Genomic DNA, 24,430 nt, shown 5'->3' with positions numbered 1-24,430 from the left:
CGGAAAAACAACCCTCCACCACCACCCTCTGTCTTCTACCTTTGAACCAGTTCTGTATCCAAATGGCTAGTTCTCCCTGTATTCTGTGAGATCTAACCTTGCTAATCAGTCTCCCATGGGGAACTTTGTCAAACGCCTTACTGAAGTCCATATAGATCACATCTACTGCTCTGCCCTCATCAATCTTCTTTGTTACTTCTCCAAAAAACTCAATCAAGTTTGCGAGACATGATTTCCCACGCATAAAGCCACGTTGACTATCCCTAATCAGTCCTTGCCTTTCCAAATACTTGCATATCCTGTCCCTCAGGATTCCCTCCAACAACTTGCCCACCACCAAGGTCAGACCGAGGTCTATAGTTCCCTGGCTTGTCTTTACCGCCCTTCTTAAACAGTGGCACAACGTTTGCCAACCTCCATTCTTCCGGCACCTCAACTGCGACTATTGATGATACAAATATCTCAGCAATCGGCCCAGCAATCACCTCTCTAGCTTCCCACAGAGTTCTCGGGTACACCTGATCAGGTCCTGGGGATTTATCCACCTTTAACCGTTTCAAGACATCCAGCACTTCCTCCTCTGTAATCTGGCCATTTTGCAAGATGTCACCATCTATTTTCCTACAGTCTATATCTTCCATATCCTTTTACACAGTAAATACTGATGCAAAATATTCATTTAGTATCTCCCCCATTTTCTGTGGCTCCACACAAAGGCCGTCTTGGGCTGATCGTTGAGGGGCCCTATTCTCTCCCTAGTTACCCTTTTGTCCTTAATATATTTGTAAAAACCCTTTGATTCTCCTTAATTCTATTTGTCAAAGTTATCTCATGTCCCTGTTTTGCCCTCCTGATTTCCCCCTTAAGTATACTCCTACTTTCTTTATACTCTTCTAAGGATTCACTCGATCTATCCTGTCTATACCTGACATATGCTTCCTTCTTTTTCTTAACCAAACCCTCAATTTCTTTAGTCATCCAGCATTCCCTATACCTACCAGCCTTCCCTTTTACTCTGACAGGAATATAATTTCTCTGGATTCTTGTTATCTCATTTCTGAAGGCTTCCTATTTTCCAGCCGTCCCTTTACCTGCGAACATCTGCCTCCCATCAGTTTTTGAAAGTTCACGCCTAATACCGTCAAAATTGGCCTTTCTCTAATTTAGAACTTCAACTTTTGGATCTGGTCTATCCTGTTCCACCACTATTTTAAATCTAATAGAATTATGGTCGCTGGCCCCAAAGTGCTCCCTCACTGACACCTCAGTCACCTGCCCTGCCTTATTTCCCAAGTGTAGGTCAAGTTTTGCCCCTTCTCTAGTAGGTACATCCACATACTGAATCAGAAAATTGTCTTGTACACACTTAAGAAATTCCTCTCCATCTAAACCTTTAACACTATGGCAGTCCCAGTCGATGTTTGGAAAGTTAAAATCCCCTACCATAACTACCCTATTATTCTTACAGATAGCTGAGATCTTCTTACAAGTTCATTTCTCAATTTCCCTCTGACTATTGGGGGGTCTATAATACAATCCCAATAATGTGATCATCCCTTTCTTATTTCTCAGTCCCACCCAAACAACTTCCCTGGATGTATTTCCGGGAATATCTTCCCTCAGCACAGCTGTAATGCTATCCCATATCAAAAATGCCACTCCCCCTCCTCTCTTGCCTCCCTTTCTATCCTTCCCATAACATTTGTATCCTGGAACATTAAGCTGCCAGTCCTGCCCATCCCTGAGCCATGTTTCTGTAATTGCTATGATATCCCAGTCCCATGTTCCTAACCATGCCCTGGGTTCATCTGCCTTCCCTGTTAGGCCCCTTGCATTGAAATAAATGCAGTTTAATTTATTAGTCCTACCTTGTCCCTGCCTGCCCTGACTGTTTGACTCACGTCTGTTCTCAGCTGTACCCGTCTCAGATCGATCTCTTTCCTCACTATCTCCCTGGGTTCCTCCTCCCGGACACCTTACTAGTTTACTCCCAAGCAGTTCTTGCAAATTTCCCTGCCAGTATATTAGTCCCCTTCCAATTTAGGTGCAATCTTAATTAACCCTTTTCAAAGTCACATTACTACTCATCCTTCCAGCATACTCCACCATCCTGTTACTGCTTCTTTTGGGTTTTGTCATTTTACCAAGAAAATGCCTATCTGTACATAGTAAATGAGACGTTATTTACATTCCTCCTTGCCTAGAGAGGTGGCTTGTGTTGCGATGCAGTTTCAAAACCAGAACAGAACCCATACCACTGGTCATTCTTCATGTTATGAACCGAGACAGAGACTATCTGACCACAGAAGGTATCACAGGCACCATTCTGTTCTCAACTGAGAGTCACAGACAATGATGACTGGACCTTTGTTTCAGAAAGGTTGTAAGGAATAACCGGGGAACTACAGACCTGTGAGTCTGACTTCGATTGTGGGTAAGTTGTTGCAGGTGATTATAAAAAATAGGATTTATGGACATTTAGAGAGGCAGACATTGGTTAGCATGATTTTGTGTGAGGAAAATCATGTCTCACAAATTTTAATTAGATTTTTGAGAAAGTTACCAAAAAGGTTGACGATGGCAGATTGGTAGATGTTGTTTATTTCGATTTCAGTAAAGTTTCCACATGGTAGACTAATTAGTAGCGTTAGGTCACATGAGATTCAGGGTGAGCTTGCCAATTCGATACATAAGTGGCTTCACGGCAGAAACACAGAGTAATGGTGGAGGGTTGCTTTTCGGACTGGAGGCCTGTGACCAGCAATGTTCCGCTGGGATCAGTACTGAGTCCTGGAGATATTAAGACTGGAAGTCAGAGTCGATAAAATGTGGAGCTGGGAAGGCACAGCAGCTCAGGCAGCATCAGAGGAACAGGCAAGTCGATGTTTCTGGCTTTGTTTGTCATTTACATCAATGATTTGATGTAAATATAGGAGGCACGGTTAGTAAGTTTTGCAGATGACACCAGAATTGGTGGCATAGTAGACAATGAAAGGTTTTCTAAGATTACAAAGGGATCTTTATCAAATGGGTTAATAGGCTGAAAAATGGCAGATGGAGTTCTATCCGGATAAATGAGAGGTATGGCATTTTGGAAAAAACAAACAGGGATAGGATCTATACAATTCATGGTCGAGCCTCCGATAGGGTTGAAGAATAGAAGGACCTAGGCATACAGGTACATAATTCTTTAGGTTTGGATCAAATATAGACAGGGATAGACAGATATACATATAGATATAGACAGACAAATATAAAAAGGCATTTGGCACGCTTGCCTTCATTGCTCAGTCCTTTGGGTGTAGGAGTTGGGACATTATGTTGAAGTTGTGGTGAGGCCTCTTCTGGAATACTGTGTCCAGTCCTGGTCACCCAGTTATAGGAAGCATATTATTAAGGTGGAGAGGGCTCAGAAGATATTCACCAGACCGGTATAGAGAGTTGAAGTTATAAGGAAAGGCTGGATAAGTGGGGACTTTTTTTTTACTGAGGTGTAGGAGGTTGAGAGGCGACTGATAAAAGTTTAACAAATAATATGTACAGGTTGAGTTAATGGTAGTTATCTTTTCCCTAAGATGTGAAATTTCAAGACTAGGGAGTGCATTTTTTAAAGTGAGAGGAGAGAGATTTTAAAAAGACATGAGCAGCAATTTTTTTTTAACAGAGGGTGGTTTGCACGTGGAATGAACGTCCTGAGGAAGTGCTGAATGTGGGTATAATTAGAATATTTGAAAGACATTTGAAGAAGTACATGAATAGGAAAGGTTTGGAGGGATTTGGACCAGGAGTGGGCAGGTGGGACTGGTTTAGATTGAGATGATGTTCGGCATGGACTGGTTGGACCGAAGCGTCTGTTTCCGTGCTATATGATTCTACGACTCTAGAAAATCATTTACACATTGCTTTTCTTACCCACTAGTTCTCTCAAACTGCTTTACAAATGGTAGCTTCCTTTCAGATATAGTACTTGAATGAAAGGCAGCAATTTGTCCACAGCAAGGTCATAGAGTCATAGAGATGTACAGCATGGAAATGGACCCTTTGGTCCAACTCGTCCACGCCACCAGATATCCCAATTTCTCAGCATTGGCCCATATCCCTCTAAATCCTCCCTCAAACATTACTGTGATAATGCCCAGGCAACTGAAATATTAATTTGAAGGATGAATTTTTGGCCAGGACATCAAGGGTTTATTTTTAAAAAGATGTCCACCGGAGCAGAGTAATAGGGTCTCAGATTAACATTCAAAAGACAGCCCTGCGATCAGCTCAGCACTCCTTCAATACTGTACTGGACTGTCAGATTGGATTTCTGTGCTGAAAAGCTGCAGCGGAATTTGAATCAGGAAATTTCTGATCCAAAGCCAAGTGTCCCACCCCCTGAGCAACAGCTAACACACCACACAGTTTCTGACAAATGCAATCAGGAGCTGCATCCCTGGTCTGTTTACCCATTCCCATGAGCAAAGACAGGTATTCAGCAGTGATCTGCTCTATCAGCGTAGTCCCCCGATTTATAGCAGGAATTTGATCCTTGACTCAAGAGAGCCATCCTGTGGTTAAAAAGCACACTGCCAGCACAAATTAAATTAAATGCACTCTACAAAATGATCCAACTTCATAATCCTGGTGATTAAAATCAGTTCATACACATTCCATCATGTTCCTTTCTGCAATGCAACCATTCCCAACACATTAGTGCATGGATTATTGTAACCATTACACAGGATTGTCAGAAAAATTGGAAACAAACACAATGCTGGATAAACTCTAATAGCATCTGTGGGGAGTCATAGAGTTATCAAGATGAACAGCATGGAAACAGACCCTTCGGTCTAACCTGTCCACGCCAACCAGATATCCCAACCCAATCTAGTCCCACCTGCCAGCACAAGGCCCATATCCCTCCAAACCCTTCCTATTCATATACCCATCCAGATGCCTCTTAAATGTTGCAATTGTACCAGCCTCCACTGCATCCTCTGGCAGCTCATTCTACACATGCACCACCCTCTGCGTGAAAAAGCTGCCCCTTAGGACTCTTTTATATCTTTCTCCTCTCACCCTAAACCTATGCCCTCTAGTTCTGGCTCCCCCACCCCAGGGAAAAGACTTTGTCCATTTATCCTATCCATGCCCCTCATAATTTTGTAAACCTCAGCCTCCGACACTCCAGGGAAAACAGCCCCAGCCTGTTCAGCCTCTCGCTATAGCTCAAATCCTCCAACCCTGGCAACATCCTTGTAAATCTTTTCTGAACCCTTTCAAGTTTCACATCTTTCCGATAGGATGGAGACCAGAATTGCATGCAATATTCCAACAGTAGCCTAACCAAGGTCCTGTACAGCCACAACATGACCTCACAACTCTTGTACTCAATACTCTGACCAAAAAAGGAAAGCATACCAAATATCTTCTTCATTATCCTGTCTACCTGCGACTCCACTTTCAAGGAGCTAGGAACCTGCACTCCAAGGTCTCTTTGGTCAGCAACACTCCATAGGACCTTACCATTAAGTTTATAAGTATAAAGTTTTGCTTTCCCAAAATGCAGCACCTCGCATTTATCTGAATTAAACTCCATCTGCCACTTCACAACCCATTGGCCCATCTGGTCCAGATCCTGTTGTAATCTGAAGTAACACCTCCAATTTTGGTGTCATCTGCAAACTTACTAACTGTACCTCTTATGCTCGCATCCAAATCATTTATGTAAATGACAAAAAATAGAGGACCCGCATCAATCCTTGTGGCACTCCACTGGTCACAGGCCTCCAGTCTGAAAGACAACCCTCCACCACCACCCTCTGTCTTCTACCTTTGAGCCAGTTCTGCATTCAAATGGCTAGTTCTCCCTGTATTCCATGAGATCTAACCTTGCTAATCAGTCTCCCATGGGGAACCTTGTTAAACGCCTTACTGAAGTCCATATAGATCACATCTACTGCTCTGCCCTCATCAATCTTCTTTGTTACTTCTTCAAAAAACTCAATCAAGTTTGTGAGACATGATTTGCCACGTACAAAGCCATGTTGACTATCCCCAATCAGTCCTTGCCTTTCCAAATACGTGTCCATCCCGTCTCTCAGGATTCCCTCCAACAACTTTCCCACCACTAAGGTCAGGCTCACTGGTCTATAGTTCTCTGGCTTGTCTTTACCGCCCTTCTTAAACAATGGCACCATGTTTGCTAACCTCCAGTCTTCCAGCACCTCACCTGTGACTATCAATGATACAAATATCTCAGCAAGAGGCCCAGCAATCACTTCTCTAGCTTCCCACAGAGTTCGAGGATACACCTGATCAGGTCCTGGGAATTTATTCATCTTTAACCATTTCAAGACATCCAGCACTTCCTCCTCTGTAATCTGGACATTTTGCAAGATGTCACCATCTATTTCCCTACAGTCTATATCTTCCATATCCTTTTCCACAGTAAATACTGATACAAAATATTCATTTAGTATCTCCCCCATTTTCTGTGGCTCTACACAAAGGCCGCCTTGCTGATCTTTGAGGGGCCCTATTCTCTCCCTAGTTACCCTTTTGTCCTTAATATATTTGTGAAAACCCTATGGATTCTCCTTAATTCTATTTGCCAAAGCTATCTCATGTCCCCGTTTTGCCCTCCTGATTTCCCTCTTAAGTATACTCCTACTTTCTTTATACTCTATGGATTCACTCGATCTATCCTGTCCATACCTGACATATGCTTCCTTCTTTTTCTTAACCAAACCCTCAATTTCTTTAGTCATCCAGCATTCCATATACCTACTAGCTTTCCTTTTCACTCTGACAGGAATATACTTTCTCTGAATTCTTGTTATCTCATTTCTGAAGGCTTCCCATTTTCCAGCCGTCTCTTTACCTGCGAACATCTGCCTCCAATCAGCTTTCGAAAGTTCTTGCCTAATACCGTCAAAATTGGCCTTTATCCAATTTAGGACTTCAACTTTTAGATCTGGTCTATCCTTTTCCATCACTATTTTAAATCTAATAGAATTATGGTCACTGGCCCCAAAGTGCTCCCCCACTGACACCTCAGTCACCTGCCCTGCCTTATTTCCCAAGAGTAAGTCAAGTTTTGCACCTTCTCTAGTAAGTACATCCACATACTGAATCAGAAAATTGTCTTGTACACACTTAAGAAATTCCTCTCCATCTAAACCTTTAACACTATGGCAGTCCCAGTCGATGTTTGGAAAGTTAAAATCCCCTACCGTAACCACCCTATTATTCTTACAGATAGCTGAGATCTCCTTACAAGTTTGTTTCTCAATTTCTCTCTGACTATTAGGGGGTCTATAATACAATCCCAATAAGGTGATCATTGCTTTCTTATTTCTCAGTTCCACACAAATAACTTCCTTGGATGTATTTCCGGAATATCCTCCCTCAGCACAATTGTAATGCTATCCCTTATCAAAAACGCCACTCCCCCTCCTCTCTTGCCTCCCTTTCTATCCTTCCTGTAGCATTTCTAGTTTCGCACAGTTAGTGATGATTCATCCTCAGAACCACACTGGACTCGGAAAGCTAACCTACCCTTTCTCTCTCTCTCTCCCCCCATCACCACCACCCGCCCCCCCCCCGACAGTTTCTGCGAATCTTGCTGAGTTTCTCCAGCATTCTCAGTGCTCAGATTTCCCACACCCATCATCTTTGGAAAAACCAAAAAACTTCACAGATCCCAAATTCTATTTGTTACCCCAAGGTAGCAATATTAATTACTGGTTAGTGAGCTCAATGTTGGTGTTTCGTAACATGAGGGGTAAGAAATACATAAGCAATTGTACAGAAGTCACTAACAATTATTTCCACCACCCAGGTCAGTCTACAGAATCAAACTTAAATATCCTGTGGGATTCATCAACAAAAGTATCAACATTTGGGTATATCACCAACACCAATTTGGTGAGAATTATGCTCAAATGATTCTTGCTCCATTAAAAGTTTCATTTACAGATTGCAGATGTGATAAGAAAATGACCTCAAACCACTGCACTATCCAGCCTGAATAAATGAGACTAAAAACTCAACACATTTCCATCATTATTCAAGGTTACTTAATTGAAATTACTGGGTAATAAAGGAAAACAAAGAACAATGTATTAGAAATATACAGGCAATATAAAACAGATAGACATGACTCCCTTGATACTGGATTAGTGGTGCTGGAAGAGCACAGCAGTTCAGGCAGCATCCAACGAGCAGCGGAATCGACGTTTCAGGCAAAAGCCCTTCATCATGACTCCCTTGATGTTTAATCTCCTCCCTCTCTAACCTTTCCCTGACCTTGACTCTCTTATTTCCCTCATTCCTGCCCATTTTCTAAAAGTCTATCACACTTCCATCTCTCTTCAATTCTGAAGAGGATTCATGTCAGGTGTGAAAATTCAACTTTCTTTCTCTTTCCACAGGTGTTGAGTTGCTGATTTCAAAACAGTGATTCAAACAAAATAGTTTGTGTTATTTATTTAACATAGTTGTATTAAACTGCATATTTTTTGCAGAGAATTAGAAATCCAGTGAAAAGATGCCCAACAATTCTGTTATTGAGAATTTCATGGATTATTGTAATCATAACATAGGATTGCCAGAAAAATTGGAAACAAACACAATGCTGGATAAACTCTAGTAGCATCTGTGGGGAGAGGAGCAGAGTTTTGCACAGTTGTGATGATTTGTCCTCAGAACCATACTGGACTCGAAAAGCTAACTTGATCTTTCTCTCTCTCTCTCGCTCCACAGTTTCAGCTAGCTTTGCTGAGTTTCTCCAGCATTCTCAGTTTTCAGATTTCCAACATCCATAGTCTTTGGAAAAATTAAAAACTTCACAAACCCCAAATTCTACAGATTTGGATTCACTTCATTTTGTTCTGGTTCTTGTTTTATTTTAAAATGATGATTGAATGAAGTTTACAACATAATATCAGAAATGGCCACAACTAATCAAAATTCAAACATTTCTGACAGATCATGGTTGACCTTCATTTGAAATAGTAACACAAAGCAAGGGTCAAAATAGTTAGGACACTCAATTAAGCTCCTTCAAAAATACAATGTCAAAACTGAGCAATCATGATTTTGTATACATCAAAGCCAAACTCGCTGTGGCTCTGGTAAGAGACATATCTCAATTGGTGCACATTGCTGTTTTTAATATTTGACCATATTTTGTGAAGAAACTTTCCATAAACACACACCAGATGCACGCAGCCAAAAGCTTACCATAAATGTCAGGTCCGTGAGGGGTAAAAACGTTGTAAATAATTATCCTCAGGGGAGTAACCACCAACTTCCCATAGTAATAACTGTCCACCACAACAAGGGGGAGCTGCAACACAAACAAAGATGTCCTGATTTTTTTTAGTTCTGAATTATCTGCAGGGGATAGGATTACTCGCGGACAGCAGGACTTCACCTTTACCATGATCTAGCAAGAACAACGTTGCACACTTTGCACTGCCATCAGCCATCATAAAGTCTCTTTGCTGACTGAAAGCAGTGAGGAGGAGGAGGAAGGAAATTATAAGTCCATCAGACCGTAAGACATAAGAGTGGAAATACAACCATTTAGCCCATCGAGTCCCCTCTGCCATTCAATCATGGCTGATGGACATTTAAACACCACTTACTCACACTCTCCCCGTATTCCTTAATTCCTTGCAAGATTAAGAATTTATCAATCTCTGCCTTGAAGACGTTTTATGTCCCGGCCTCCACTGTATTCCGTGGCAATGAATTCCACAGGCCCACCACTCTCTGAGACCTATGGGACACTTTTTCATGCAGTGTGTGCTATTTGTATGGAATAAGCTGCCAGAGGAGGTGGTGGAGACTGGTACAATTGCAACATTTAAGAGGCATTTGGATGAGTATATGAATAGGAAAGGTTTGGAGGGATATGGGCCGGGTGCTGGCAGGTGGGACTAGATTGGGTTGGGATATCTGGTCGGCATGGGTGGGTTGGAATGAAGGGTCTGTTTCCGTGCTGTACATCTCTTTGACTCTAGCTGAGGAAATGTCTCCTCATTTCCTTTTTAAATTGATCGTCTCTTAATTCTAAGGCTGTGCCCAAGGGTCCTAGATCAGCCATGATCATATTGAATGGCGGTGCAGGCTCGAAGGGCTGAATGGCCTACTCCTGCATCTATTGTCTATTGTCTATTGTCTATCTCTGCCTGACGGAAACAAATTCCCAGCATCCACCCTTTCTAAGCCATGAATTATCTTGTAAGTTTCGGCGGGGTGGTGTGGACTTGTTGGGCCGAAGGGCCTGTTTCCACACTGTCAGTAATCTAATCTAATCAACCTTCTAAACTCTAATGAATACAATCCCATATGTTAGGCCCACCATTCCAGCGATCATCCGTGAGAATCTCTGCTGGACAAGCTCCAGTACCAGTATGAGCTTCCTGAGGTGCGAGGCACAAAACTGGACACAGTATTCTAAATGGAGCCTAACCAGAGTTTTATAATGTCTCAGTAGCACATGACTGCTTTTACATTCCAACCCTCTTGAAATAAATGACAACATTACATTTGCTTTCTTAACCACGGACTCAACTTGCAAGTCAACCTTTAGAGAATCCTGGACTAGCATCCCAGATCCCTTTGTACTTTGGCTTCAGGAATTTTCTCACCATTTGGAAAATAGTCCGTCCCTGTATTCATTTTTCCGAAGTGCAAGACCTCGCATTTGCTCAAATTGAATTTCATCAGCCATTTCTTGGACAACTCTCCTAAACTGTCTAAATCTTTCTGCATCCTCCCCACCTCCTCAGAACTAGCTGCTTGTCCACCTAACTTCGTATAATTGATGAACTTCACCAGAATGCTGACCTCAAACACCATGGGCCCTTATCTCACTCTGCAGTCTCCTGTGAGGCATCTCATCAAAGGCTTTTTGGAATTCTAGGTAGATAACATTCACTGGGTTTCCCTGGTCTAACCTACTTGTTACCTCTTCAAAGAATTCTAACGGGTTTGTCAGGCACAACCTCCCCTTACGAAATCCACGCTGACTTGTTCTAATCCTGCACTTCCAAGAATTTAGAATTCTCATCCTTAACGATGGATTCGAGAATTTTACCTACAAACGAGGTGAGCCTATCAGCCTATAATTTTCCATCTTTTGTCTTGATTCTTTCTTGAACAAAGAGGTTATAACAGCGATTTTCCAATCATCTGGGACTTCCCTGACTCCAGTGATTTTTGAAAGATTACAACCAACACCTCCACTATTTCTGCAGCCACCTCCCTCAGAACTCTAGGATGTGGCCCATCGGAGTCAGGGGATTTATCAATTTTTAGACCTTTTAGCTTTTCTACCACTTTCTCTTTTGTAATGGCTACCATACTCAATTCTGCCCCTTGACTCTCCTTAATTGTTGGGATATTACTCCTGTCTTCCACTGTGAAGACTGACACAAAGTACTTATTAAGTTCTTCAGCTATTTCCTTATCTCCCATCGTGAGCCTTCCTGCATCAATTTGGAGCAGCCCAATTTCTACTTTTGCCTCTTGATTGTTTCTTATGTACTGAAGGAAACTTATACTATCATTTCTAATATTACTGGCTAGGTTAACTTCACATTTAATCCTCTCCTTCCTTATTTCTCTCTTTGTTATCCTCTTTGTAGTCTTCCCAATCTTCTGATCTCCCAGCGCTCTTAGCCAGTGTATAGGCTCTCTCTTTTTCTACGATACATTTCCTGACTTCTTTTGTTAGCCATGGATGTCTAATCCTCCCCCACCCCCGGATAAACTTTCTTTTCTTTGGGATGAATCTCTGTACTGTGTCCTCAATTACACCCAGAAACTTCTGCATTTGTTGCTCTACTGTCTTCTCCACTCTGTTTCCAATCGATTTTCGTCAGTTCCTCTCTCATGCCCTTGTAATTACCTTTATTTACCTGTAACACCATTACATCCGATTTTGTCTTCTCTCTTTCAAACTGCAGACTGAACTCTACCATATTATGATTGCTGCCTCCTAAGTGTTCCCTTACTTTAAGATCTTTTTATGAAGTCTGACTCATTACATACCACTAAGTCTAGAATAGCCTGCTCCCCTGTTGGCTCCATCACAAGCTGTTCCAAAAAGCCATCCTGTAAGCATTTCATGAATTCCCTTTCTTTGGATCAACTGGTAAGCCTTCCTTTATTGGTCAGAGTATTGAGTACAGGCGTTGGGAGGTCATGTTGCATTGTACAGGACATTGGTTAGGCCACTGTTGGAATATTGCATGCAATTCTGGTCTCCTTCCTATTGGAAAGATGTTGTGAAACTTGAAAGGGTTCAGAAAAGATTTACAAGGATGTTACCAGGGTTGGAGGATTTGAGCTATAGGGAGAGGCTGAACAGGCTGGGGCTGTTTTCTCTGGAGTGTCGGAGGCTGAGGGGTGACCTTATAGAGGTTTACAAATTTATGAGGGGCATGGGTAGGATAAATAGACAAAGTCTTTTCCCTGGGGTTGGGGAGTCCAGAACTACAGAGCATAGGTTTAGGGTGAGAGGGGAAAGATATAAAAGAGACCTAAGGGGCAACTCTTTCACGCAGAGGGTGGTACGTGTATGGAATGAGCTGTCAGAGGAAGTGGTGGAGGCTGGTACAATTGTAACATTTAAGAGACATTTGGATGGGTATATGAATAGGAAGGGTTTGGAGGAATATGGGCCGGGTGCTGGCAGATGGGACTAGATTGGGTTGGGATATCTGGTCGGCATGGACCGGTTGGTCCTAAGGGTCTGTTTCCATGCTGTACATCTCTATGACTCTATGACTATGACTGACAACATTATTCACTCAGTCAGCTTGCATATTGAAGTCCCTCATGATCACCGGGACCTTGCCTTTCTGACATGCTCTACCTATTTCCTGGTACATCTTGCCCCCCTTGCTGCGAGGTCTGTACATAACTCCCATTATGGTTTTTTTGCCTTTGTGGTTCCTCAACTCCGCCCACTTAGACTCCACATGATCTGACTCTACGTCATTCACTGCCATAGATTTAATTTCATTCTTAAAAAATAAGGCAACCCTGCCCCCTCTGCCCAGCTCCCTGTCTTTTCGATAAGTTGTAAATAGCTTGGATGTTTAACTGCCAGTCCTGAACCCCTTGCAACCACACCCCTGTGATGCCTACAACATCATAATCATTCACAATGACTTCTGCTGTTAATTCTTCTACTTTGTTACAAATACTATGAGCACTCAGATAAAGCACCTTAATGCTAATTTTCTTAACCTCATGATTTCCATCACCTCTTGGAGTATGTCCTAAGTTATCCCTCCTTTTTGTTCACTCCTCGTCTGCCTCGAACTTAAACATAAAACCTGCACACATTATCCTTCTAAAAGTTTCTTGAGGAGCAGTTTGCCCACTGTCTATCCAAGAAGCTCCTTCTTGTGCGCATGAAGGAGGTGCTAACATAAAGGACAACCTACAGTCAAAAATGGGACAAAACCTACTTTGCAAGTACTTCTAGATTAATCTCCTTGATACCTACCAGAAAGAGCAGCAAAGCTACTACTGTCCATATAATAAAACTCTGGAACTTTCTCTTCAGTACCACCAGGTCAAATGCTATTGGTAACCTAATAAAAGGAGAAAATAAGGATTAGATTTACAAAGCATGCACTAAAATAAGATTTAGGTGTACTAAATTTATTTCAAAAATACAGATCATAAAACTGATTTTGTCTAAAATAGACAAAGGGGTAAGGCTGAACGCACAGTACTTTGGGAAAATACACAGGTTACTTTTAGTGGGACTAAATGCAATGGGTTTGTAAGGAGACAGTAACACAGTGACAATGTTGCTGTGCCAGTAATTCAGACTAACGTGCTGGAGAAGAGTTCAAATCTCTCTGCAGCTACTAGACTTCAACACATTAATCAAACAATCAGGAATAAAATGTTAGACGCATTAATAATTATTATGAAACTATGGAATTTTTGCAAAAATCTTTCTGGTTCACTAATGTCCTGTATTCAGTCTGGTCGACAGGTGAGGCCAGGTGCACAGCAATCTGCCCTCAGAAATGGCTCTACAAGCCACTCCACAGCTACAACCAAACACCCTGTGGCCACATCTGCAGCTGCTCAAGAACGCCGCTCTCAAGGGTTCTTAAGGATGGACAATAAGTGCTGCCTTAGCAATCCATCCTACCCCAAGAACAAAGTAAATTAAAAGGCCCTTTAAAAAAAGTAACAGGAAGCGATAAAAAATATACAACAATTCTGTCCACATCTGCAAGGAGACAAAAGGTCAGTTCATATTCTAGGGGAAGATCTCTCTTCATCCAAGTACCCTTGCAAATATGAACTGGGTCATCTTCCATTTCCATTTCCAAATCAAATAGATTTTTCCTTGATCAGTCATAAAATTGTCTGTGGTGTTAAAAAGAGCAAATGGCAACAATGGGATGGAGGGGAGGAAAAGGAGAGGACAATGTATTACAGTCGGTTTCACTCACATGAACAGATAGAACCTTACAATCCCTGCAGTGTGGAAGCAAACCATTTAGTCCACACCAACTAACTGAAAAGCATCCTACCCACACCTATCTCATCCCTGTAACCCTGCATATCCCACGGCTAATCCACCTAGCCTGCACATGCCCGGACACTACGGTTCAATTTACCGTGGCTAATCCACCTAGCCTGTACATCTTTGCATTGTAAAGGGAGGAAACCAGTGGAAACTCAAACAGACATGGGGAGAATGCACCCAGGTCCCTGGTGCTGTGAGGCAGCAGTGCTAACCACTGAGTCACCTTAGATAGGCCAAGTATTTCAAGTTGGAGACTTCCAATTAATACATCATTTTACAAGAAACATTGGAGTCCAAATAAAATAATTCAAAAGTATTAATATTTTATTACTGCTCAACTCTTCCACTTTGTTTCAACCTGGACTCTGGAGGCAACAGAGACAGACTGAGGTAAGACAGTGCACAGGGATCAAATTAATATCATGACGAACATTTGTAAATGTTCACTTGCATCTTTGCAACAATCAGATTTTCCAAATTAGTGCTTCACCCTCCCACGTTCCCCCCAATAATGTTTAATTTTTATTCCTTGGCATTTCCATCTTTAACTAACCTTGAGTTCACTGGTGGTTGGACCATTGTAATGTACACCTGCAGAAGTAGTTCCTTTATTACTCAGTATTAAAGGTGACACTTGTTGTGTGACTTGCACACAGGATTTGCAAGGCCTTGCCTCCAAGGGTGGTGGAAGAGTCAATGCTGATACTGAAAACAGGATTGGATAAATAGCTCAAGGGGCAAAAAAAACCTATTTACCACTTTTCCATGTTTCTGTCCCCGGTCAGAGCTGCCTTTCTCTGCTCCCATTCACTGTTTATTAAGTTCATAAGACCTTGGAGCGAAATTAGGCCATTTGGCCCATCGAGTCTGCTCCCCCTTTCGATCATTGGTGACATGCTCCTTACCCCTATTTTCCAGCCTTCTCTCCATATCCCTTCAACCCATTACCAATTAAAAATCTGTCTAACTCCTCCTTTAATTTACTTAAAGTCCCAGCATCCATCGCACTTTGGGGGTAGCAAATTTCCACAGATGAACCTTTCCTCGTTGTCCAACAGGACAAATCTCAGATGGTAGAGCAATTTCTGGCTCGCTGGAAACTATGTGATCCATAGTTTCAAAAGAGGAAAAATAAGAGACTTTCTTCAGAGTAAAGGGGAAAGACCTGGATGAACTAAATAGTTCTAATAAAAAGCCAGTACAGGCATGATGGCCCAATGGACCCCAAGTACACTGTGCCATTCTATGGTTAAAGTAATTCCACAAGGATTGGTAGCTTCAAGTCAGACAAGTAGAACATGGCTGCTTCAGAGTATCTTGATGTTCTTACCCAAGAGCTGCACTGAAGGGCCATCCCAAAATGGCTCCAGCTGCTACTCCCAGTATAGCCACAGCATTCTTATCCGTAAACCAGCCAGTCATTGCAATTAGAGTTGTGTTCATGCAGAAGCTACTGGGCAGAAATGCTGAAAGTGAGGGAGAGAGAAAACAAGAAGGCATAAAAATAAATCAATCATCTTAACACTTCACTGTTCACGACCGTCAAAGGAAAAAGCTAACAACATGAAGGGGAATCTAAACTGCAGGCCAATCAGAGGAATCAGGCTCATAAGCCCCAAACACCTTCACCTTCTTGTTCCTTGACCTTTTTAATGACAGGTTTGCCTCGTTAGAACTTTGCGGTTTGGAATGGTCCTCCGTAGCCTCAGAAACGTGCAAGCCCCAAATCACAACCCTTGGTATCAGTGACTGGAGATGTCTGCAAATAAGCAAGAACATGGAACAGAATCTTACCAGCCACTGAACGTCACACCCATTGGCAAGAAAGTTGGGAAAACAATGCGAGGTCAGCCATTGGGAGATTCCTGACCCACAACAGAAACCATGGGTAGATGTCATCCTCAAGTTGGCCAGCAATTCCCCAGTGAAATACTGAGTAAGAAGTTGAGTTTTGGTTTGTTTCTTTCAGCACAACTCTTGGTCTTACATGTAACTTCATGCTCTCATTCCCACAAATGCAAGTCTTTACTCACCAGCTGCTGAGCAGAACATCCCAGTACTCAACACCATGAACGCCAGCATTAACCGCCCAACATGGAGCCCAAACTTCTTGCAAACAGCTCTAGAATGTAATCAGCATGAACACTTTTATTGATACATTATATTAAAACAATTAAAATGTTTTAAACCAAAACCTCTAAACATGCAGCAAGTCTGTCAGCACCCGGAAACCAGAGGTTAATACTCCACATGCTGAATATTTGAGAGTTCTGACAGTCTATGTTCAAAACATTACATCTTTTCCGCATAAGCACCCAATTACCTGCTGGATATTTTCCTGGATTAACCACTAGATATTTTTCCAGCATTCCCTTTGCTTTCCTGCAACTTTCCAGCAGTATCAATTCCTATGTAAATATCAAAACAGGAAAGCCATAGACTGATAGATAAATGCATCAACTTACTTGTAGAAGTACAACTCGCAAATGCAGCAGAAAAAGGCTAAGAGACATCGTAAGAAGTAGAAGACAAGTACCTGGAAAAAGAAGACCCTCCATATTAAAGCAAATAAGTTGCAAGGTCAAACATCAACCACTAAACTGAAATCATAAAAATCAGTCTCTGTTGTACCTTAACGTCACATTCAGAGTAATGTAACCAAGGGCAATTCTATAAACTCCCCAAAATAAAGCAAAGAACTGCAGATGCTGGAAATCTGAAACAAAAACAGAAATTGCTGGAGAAACTCAACAAGGTCAAAATTTCAAATCCAGTGACCCATCTGCACAAAATAAAAGCAAATTACTGCGGATGCTGGAATCTGAAACCAAAAGAGAAAATGCTAGAAAATCTCAGCAGGTCTGGCAGCATTTGTAAGGAGAGAAAAGAGCTGATGTTTCGAGTCTAACTGACCCTTTGTCAAAGCTCTTTTCTCTCCTTACAGATGCTGCCAGACCTGCTGAGATTTTCCAGCATTTTCTCTTTTGGGGACCTTCCTGCACAACTGCTCAGGAAGGTTAATTCTGCTTTCTCTACACAAGTTTTGCCAGAACTGCTGAGTTTCTTCAGCAATTTCTGTTTAAGCACCCTTTAAGTTTCTGTGCTGTTTACATCCATGTTCGGATGCCCTTAATTAGCTGTGACCTCAGTAATATTACAGATAAATCTTACTTGAGGAATGATATACTGGTTTTGGAGGCGGTGCAGAGAAGGTTCACCAGGTTGGTGCTGGAGGTGAGGAGAGGTTGAGCCGCCTGGGCATATACTCACTAGAATTTAGAAGAATGAGAGGGGATCTTATAGAAACTTATAAAATTACGATAGGGATGGATAAGGTAGGGGCAGGCAAGTTGTTTCTGCTGGTGGGTGAGACTAGAACTAGGGGACATGGTCTCAAGATTAGGGGGAGTAGATTTCGGACAGAGATGAGGAGGAACTGCTTTTCCCAGACAGTAGTGAATCTATGGAATTCTCTGCCCAAGGAAGCAGTAGAGGCAGCTTCATTAAATTTATTCAAGATACAGTTGGAGTTTTTGCATGGTGGGGGAAATAAGGGTTATGGGGATAATACAGGTAGGAGGAGCTGAGACAATGGATAGATCAGCCATGATCTTAATGAGCCATAATAGGGAAAGGGAGATTGTGCCTAACCTTAAGGAGCATGGAATCTAATCTTTAAAAAGCTATTCAGTTTCCAAAAGCAAGGCATGACTCACAAATGGATTGCAAAGTATTTTTGGCTGCATTAATTAGTTAAGAGGAAGGTACGTTTGCTATAGTTTGTTTGTATTAACTGACTATTCATTACTGTAAGTAAGGGATGAACATGTTTAAAGTTGGTAGATCTTTAATTTTGAGCCAAGATTACAGGGCTTCTGTTTTCTGCCATTTAAGCAATGTGTTCTCACCTGGCTTGAAGAGGAATACAGATTAAATCAAAAGCACAGGACAGCAATTTCTGTATCAATATGATTACAAATGTGAAACTGAATTTAAAAATGTTGTTTTACAATGTCACCTTCAATTTAATGTAAAACAGAATGTTCTGGAATGGGGTATAGTGAAATCTCACTCTGTTTCGAGGTAGAGCTGAATGATTTGGTTAATATGAGGAAAGGGCCGATAGCTAATAGAAAATCACGTGATAGGTATATCTTGGCAGAACAGATGTGTTGCTGGTCTTTCTGGACTGGGGTTGAATGACTTAGAGGGGAAGACTAAAATAGCTACTGTTTTATTTTAGGTGTTGAGTAATATAATGAAGAAACAGATTCTCTCCGGATTCTGGTTCAAGGGATGGGACCTGTGGAGGTTAAGAACCCAGGAGGTGCTGAAATGGCTCTTATTGCTGGGAATCAGATTGAAAGTCCTTTTATCCAAACTCTGAGTATCCTCAAAGGACAGTGGAAGACAAGTGTCACAAGGAAGCGGGAGCCTGTTGTCAAGCTTTGGTTAGCATCAAATTAACATTTAAGTCTACTTATTTACCAAAAGCATGACTTACAGATGTGTCAAATAGTTTGACAACATTACTTACTTTAGATTTTTAGATTAGATTCCCTACAGTGTGGAAACAAGCCCTTCGGCCCAACTAGTCCAAACTGGCCCTCCGAAGAGTAACCCACCCAGACCCGCTTCCCTCTGACTAATGCACCTAACACTATTGGCCATGCTAAATTGCCCATTCACCTGACCTGCACATCTTTGGACTGTGGAAGGAAACCAGAGCACCCGGAGGAAACCCACGCAGGCATGGGGAGAATGTGCAAACTCCACACAGACTATACTTAAGAAGTCATAGAGTCAATACAGAAGAACAGCACAGAAACAGACCCTTTGGTCCAACTTGTCCATGCTGACCAGATATCCTGAACTAATCTCTAGTTTCATTTGCCAGCAATTGGTCCATATCCCTCTAAACCCTTCCTATTCATATACCCATCCAGATGCCTTTTACATGCTGTAATGGTACCAGCCTCCACCACTTCCTCTGGCAGCTCATTCCATACACACACCACGCTCTGCATGGAGAAGTTGCCCTTAAGTCTCTTTTCTATCTTTACAATATATCTCTCACCCTAAACCTATGCCCTTTAGTTGTGGACTCCCCCCAACCCAAGGAAAAGACCTTGTCTATTTATCCTATCCAGGCCCCTCATGATTTTATAAACCTCTGTAAGGTCACCCCTCAGCCTCTGACACTCCAGGGAAAATAGCCCCAGCCCATTTCAGCCTCTCCCCATAGGTAAATCTTTTCGGAACCATTTCAAGTTTCACAACATCCTACCGATAGGTAGGAGACCACAACTGCATGCAATATTCCAAAAGTGGCCAAACCAATATCCTGCAACATGACCTCCCAACTCCTATAGTCAACGCTCTGACCAATAAAGGAAAGCATACCGAATGCCTTCTTCACTATCTGCAACTCCAGAGTAACATAATGAAGAACCCAGGAGGTAATATAATGTAGATACTCTGTATCTACCTGCAACTCCACTTTCAAGGAAATATGAACCTGCACTCCAAAGTCGCTTTGTTCAGCAACACTCCCTCAGACCTTACGATTAAGTGTATAAGTCCTGCTCTGATTTGCTTTAACAAAATGCAGCACCTCGCAATTATCTAAATTAAACTCCATCAGCCATTCCTCAGCCCATTGGCCCATCTGGTCAAGATCCTGTTGTAATCTGAGGTAACCTTATTCGCTGTCCACTACACCTCCAATTTTGGTGCCATCTGCAAACGTATTAACAAACCTTGTGTTCTCATTCAAATCATTTATAAAAATGATGAAGTGTAGTGATTCCAGCACTGATTCTTGTGGCACTCCACTGGTCACAGGCCTCCCGTTTGAAAAGCAGCCCTCCACCACCACCCTCTGTCTACTACCATTGAGCCAGTTCTGTATCTAAATGGCTAGTTCTCCCTGTATTCTATGTGATCTCACCCTGCTAACCAGTGTCCCATGAGGAACCTTACTGAAGACCACATAGATCAAGTCCACCACTCTGCCCTCATCAATCCTCTTTGTTACTTCTTCAAAAAACTCAAACAAGTTTGTGAGACATGATTTCCCACGCACAAAGCTATGCTGACTATCTTTAATCAGTCCTTGCCTTTCCAAATACATGGAAATCAAATACATGTCCCCCAGGATCTCCTCCAACAACTTGCCCGACGTGAGGCTCACTAGTCTATAGTTCCCTGTCTTTTTTAATTAGTTAGTTTCTGCAATTTGCTTATATTGACTATTAGGTCATATTTATACATCATATTATATTGATTTTTTGTTTATTTGGTATAGTACAAGCCTTAAATATGAAATCTTGCTTTGCAATTCTTCCAGTTGATGGGAACTTGTAATTTATCTTAAAATTATCAGTCTCTACTTGGATTGTAATAATAACTAATACATAGTAATAAATGGAATAAAATAAAATTCTGGTTATGTCTCAGCTGGAGCTGTTTCCAGACACCACAGTTTAGGAAGGATGTCAAGATTTGCATCAGAGATTTCTGAGAAATATATCCAGCATCAGGTGCTTCATGTAAAGTCTTTTTTAAATCACTAACTATCCCAGAGAATTGAACCACTGAAGTCCTTGGGGTGTAGGGACACCCACTGCCCTGTTAGGAAGGGAGCTGTGGGATTTAGACCAGTAACAGTGAAGGGACTGCTCTCTCGTCCCACATCTGGATGGTGTGAGATTCAGAGAGGAGATACCACATTGACACTGTTGTTTCTGATGCCTATTCCAATGCCGATATCAGTTTCGTTCCTTCAGACTTTGTACAGGCTTTTATACAACTGTTCAACTTCCCCAAGGGTAATCATGAACCAGATGAGTTTTTAACAACAATCAACATGGTTACACAGTCAGACTAGTTTTTGATCCCAGATTCTTTTGAATTCAAATTTCATCATTTACCACATCAGCATTTGAGCCCCTGGGATTCTAGACTATTAGGATGCCTGATGAAGGGCTTATGCTTGAAACATCGATACTCCTGCTCCTTGGATGCTGCTTGACCTGTTATGCTTTTCCAGATTCTAGTTTACTAGGCCAATGATATTACTGCTTTGCCACTGCATTTTTCCTGTGAACAGACTAAAGAAGCTGGAGTAGCTCTCCTTAGAACAGAAAAGGTTAATGACGTTTAATAATGATGTTCTATACTATAGAATTTGAGAAAACAAATAAGGAAAAACTGTTTCCATTGGCAGGAGGGTCAATAACCAGACATTCAAATTTAAGATAATTAGGAAAAGAACCAGACAGGAGTTTTTTTTTTGTCTTTCCACAGCAGATTGTTATGGTCTGGTATCAATAGACAATGGACGATAGGTGCAGGAGTAGGCCATTCTGCCCTTCGAGCCTGCACCACCATTCAATATGATCATGGCCGATCATCCTAATCAGTATCCTCTTCCTGCCTTATCTCCATAACCCTTGATTCCACTATCCTTGAGAGCTCTATCCAACTCTTTCTTAAATGAATCCAGAGACTGCCCTCTGGGGCAGAACATTCCACACAGCCACCACTCTCTGGGTGAAGAAGTGTTTCACTGCAGAAAAGCAGCTGAAAACAGATTCAATAATCATTTCAAAATGGAACTGGCTGCTGGAAAGAAAATAAATGCAAAGGTCTGTGGAAAGAACTGCGACGGTACGACTGGTTTTCCAAAATGAAGCCAAAGGTTTGTTGCAAGAAACCGTGATTTCAGAAACATTAGAACATGCACGAGCAGGAATATGACATCTGGCCTGTCAAGCCTGCCCCACATTCAGTAAGATCGTGGCTGATCTTTTTGTGGACTCAGCTCCACTTACCCACTCGCGCACTATAACCCTCAATTCCTTTCCTAGTCAAAAATCTATCTTTGCTAGTTTTGGCTAGTTTCCGGAGGATGCAAACACCAGATCCTAACATCATTCTGAGACATTATTAATGCTAGGCCCTGGTGTGGAGCCTGAGTAAACCGCTGCTAAGGACATGAAGAGTGAATCATGTCGTGAGAGCAAAAAGCAAGACTCCATCTGAGGGACGTGAGTGAACCAGTTGTACTCCCCAACAACCTTGCAAATTTCAAGCTCATTTCTGTCCTGCTGCTGTCCAAATATATTTCATTCTCTCCCACAACTGATCACAACGGAATGTGAACGTGTAACCTCTAGGATTGTGAATATATCCATAAATATGTACAGTGCTGGGGAAGCCAACTCTAACAGAGTTCGGGCTGGTGATGGGTTATAGGAATATAACTGGAGTTCCAATTCTGATCACAATGCAACACCACCGGCTGGAATCTGCTCTCTGTTGTCAAAGAGCCCGACAGCATGATCTGGCTAGATGTATAGGTGCTGAGGAATCACTGGGGGGAGGCTGAGAGATAGGGGTAACATCACCAGACTAATAATCCAGAGTCTATGATATCCTTAAAAGCACCATGACAGATGGTGAAATTTGAATTTTAGTGTGGAATTAAAAGGTAGTTTAGTTCTAATTGTGACAATTTAAAGATTGCTATGAAAATTTCACCTAGCTCACTAAAGTCCTTTAAGGAAGGAAATCTGCCACCCTTCCCTGGTCTGGCCGACAAGTGGAGGCTATTGGTGAACGAGATATGTTTTTCCAACAATCGACAATAGTTCCACAGTCATTACTGGACTTTTTTTCTAGAATTAGAATCAGAATTCCTACAGGCCATTCGGCCCAGCAAGTCCACACTGACTCTCCGAAGAGTAACCCATCCAGACCCATTCCCCTACATTTACCCCTGACTAATGCACCTAACCTACAGATCCCTGAACACTATGGGCAATTTAACACAGCCAATTCACCTGACCTGCGTTTCTTTAGATTGTGGAAGGAAACCTGAGCACCCAGAGGAAACTCACGCAGACAGAGGGAAACTTTCAACTTCGGATTTTTGTTGAATTCAAATTCCACCATCTGTTATTGGTGGGATTCGAACCTGGGTCCCCAGATTATTACCAGGTTCTCTAAATGAATTTTCTAGCAATAATGAGGACTAGTTTGCGGCATAGTCTGATATTGCCTTGACTGTTGAAGAGGTGAAATGACATATTTCATTCCGAATGCTCCTCAGATCCATTGTTGGTTGAGCAGCAATAAATTGGCACACTTGAATTTAAAAAAAAGCACCTTGTTGGTTTGCAGAACTCTTGCATGGAACCAAGCAGGTAAAACATGTAGCCAAAGATAAGCGTAGGAGCGAATGGCATATGCTGGAGAATATTCCCAGGTCTGGAATCCCGTTCCATATAGCAAAAAGTGTGTCTGTGAACAAAGAAATGGGATGTGAGTGACCTGGTTAATCATCTCCTCTCTCCTCCCTTCTTAAAACTTTGCTATTGTTTAAAAAAAAGCACAATGTAAAATAACGCATTGCACATTAAATAGTGATCCTGTTACAATGCAATTTTAGTGTGTTTTAGTCAATATTCAGTTACAGTATAACTAAGCATTCTTTCCTGGCAGTCTACCCCCTTATTCCATATATTTACTTTTGCCAGGACAGGCAAATCCTCTTTTCCATCCATGTACTTTTTCTGTCCTTTCTCCCCACACTCCAGCAAAGTGCTTTGACTGTTAGGGTCACTGGTTGGGAACAGGGATCATCTGCGAAGTCAAAATGGTCTAACCTACATCTTCAGGCAGTTTACATAATGCACCAAAGCAGCAGGTGAAGGCAGGAGAGAGCTCACCCTCAAGGGACTGTTCAGAAAACCTCTATCTCACCAGAAGAAAGCTGCATTAAACACTGAGCAATTGCACAATGCAATTAACTGAGGCAAAAGTAATTTCTACAGTTTCAATGGTTTCTGCAATCAAGTTACA

The 24,430-nt window shown here is 41.9% G+C and overlaps 1 protein-coding gene across 8 annotated transcripts in view; it reads right to left on the bottom strand.

Moving 5' to 3' along the window:
• LOC140494165 (alpha-1,2-mannosyltransferase ALG9-like) overlaps window positions 1-24,430 on the bottom strand; it is a 276,263-nt gene that overhangs the window by 229,820 nt on the left and 22,013 nt on the right. For all 8 annotated transcript variants that reach the window (XM_072593258.1, XM_072593259.1, XM_072593263.1 and 5 more), the window contains 6 exons: window positions 23,735-23,869; window positions 17,029-17,099; window positions 16,597-16,685; window positions 15,894-16,029; window positions 13,517-13,604; window positions 9,232-9,337 (listed from right to left, as the gene is read on the bottom strand). In XM_072593258.1, coding sequence (XP_072449359.1) covers window positions 9,232-9,337; window positions 13,517-13,604; window positions 15,894-16,029; window positions 16,597-16,685; window positions 17,029-17,099; window positions 23,735-23,869 — 625 coding nt within the window. The remainder of the gene's footprint in view (window positions 1-9,231; window positions 9,338-13,516; window positions 13,605-15,893; window positions 16,030-16,596; window positions 16,686-17,028; window positions 17,100-23,734; window positions 23,870-24,430) is intronic.

Source organism: Chiloscyllium punctatum, chromosome 23, assembly GCF_047496795.1.
Source record: "Chiloscyllium punctatum isolate Juve2018m chromosome 23, sChiPun1.3, whole genome shotgun sequence".
NCBI lineage: Eukaryota > Metazoa > Chordata > Chondrichthyes > Orectolobiformes > Hemiscylliidae > Chiloscyllium > Chiloscyllium punctatum.
The sequence above is the reverse complement of the archived record's forward strand: the minus strand, read 5'-3'. Positions and strand labels throughout refer to the sequence as shown.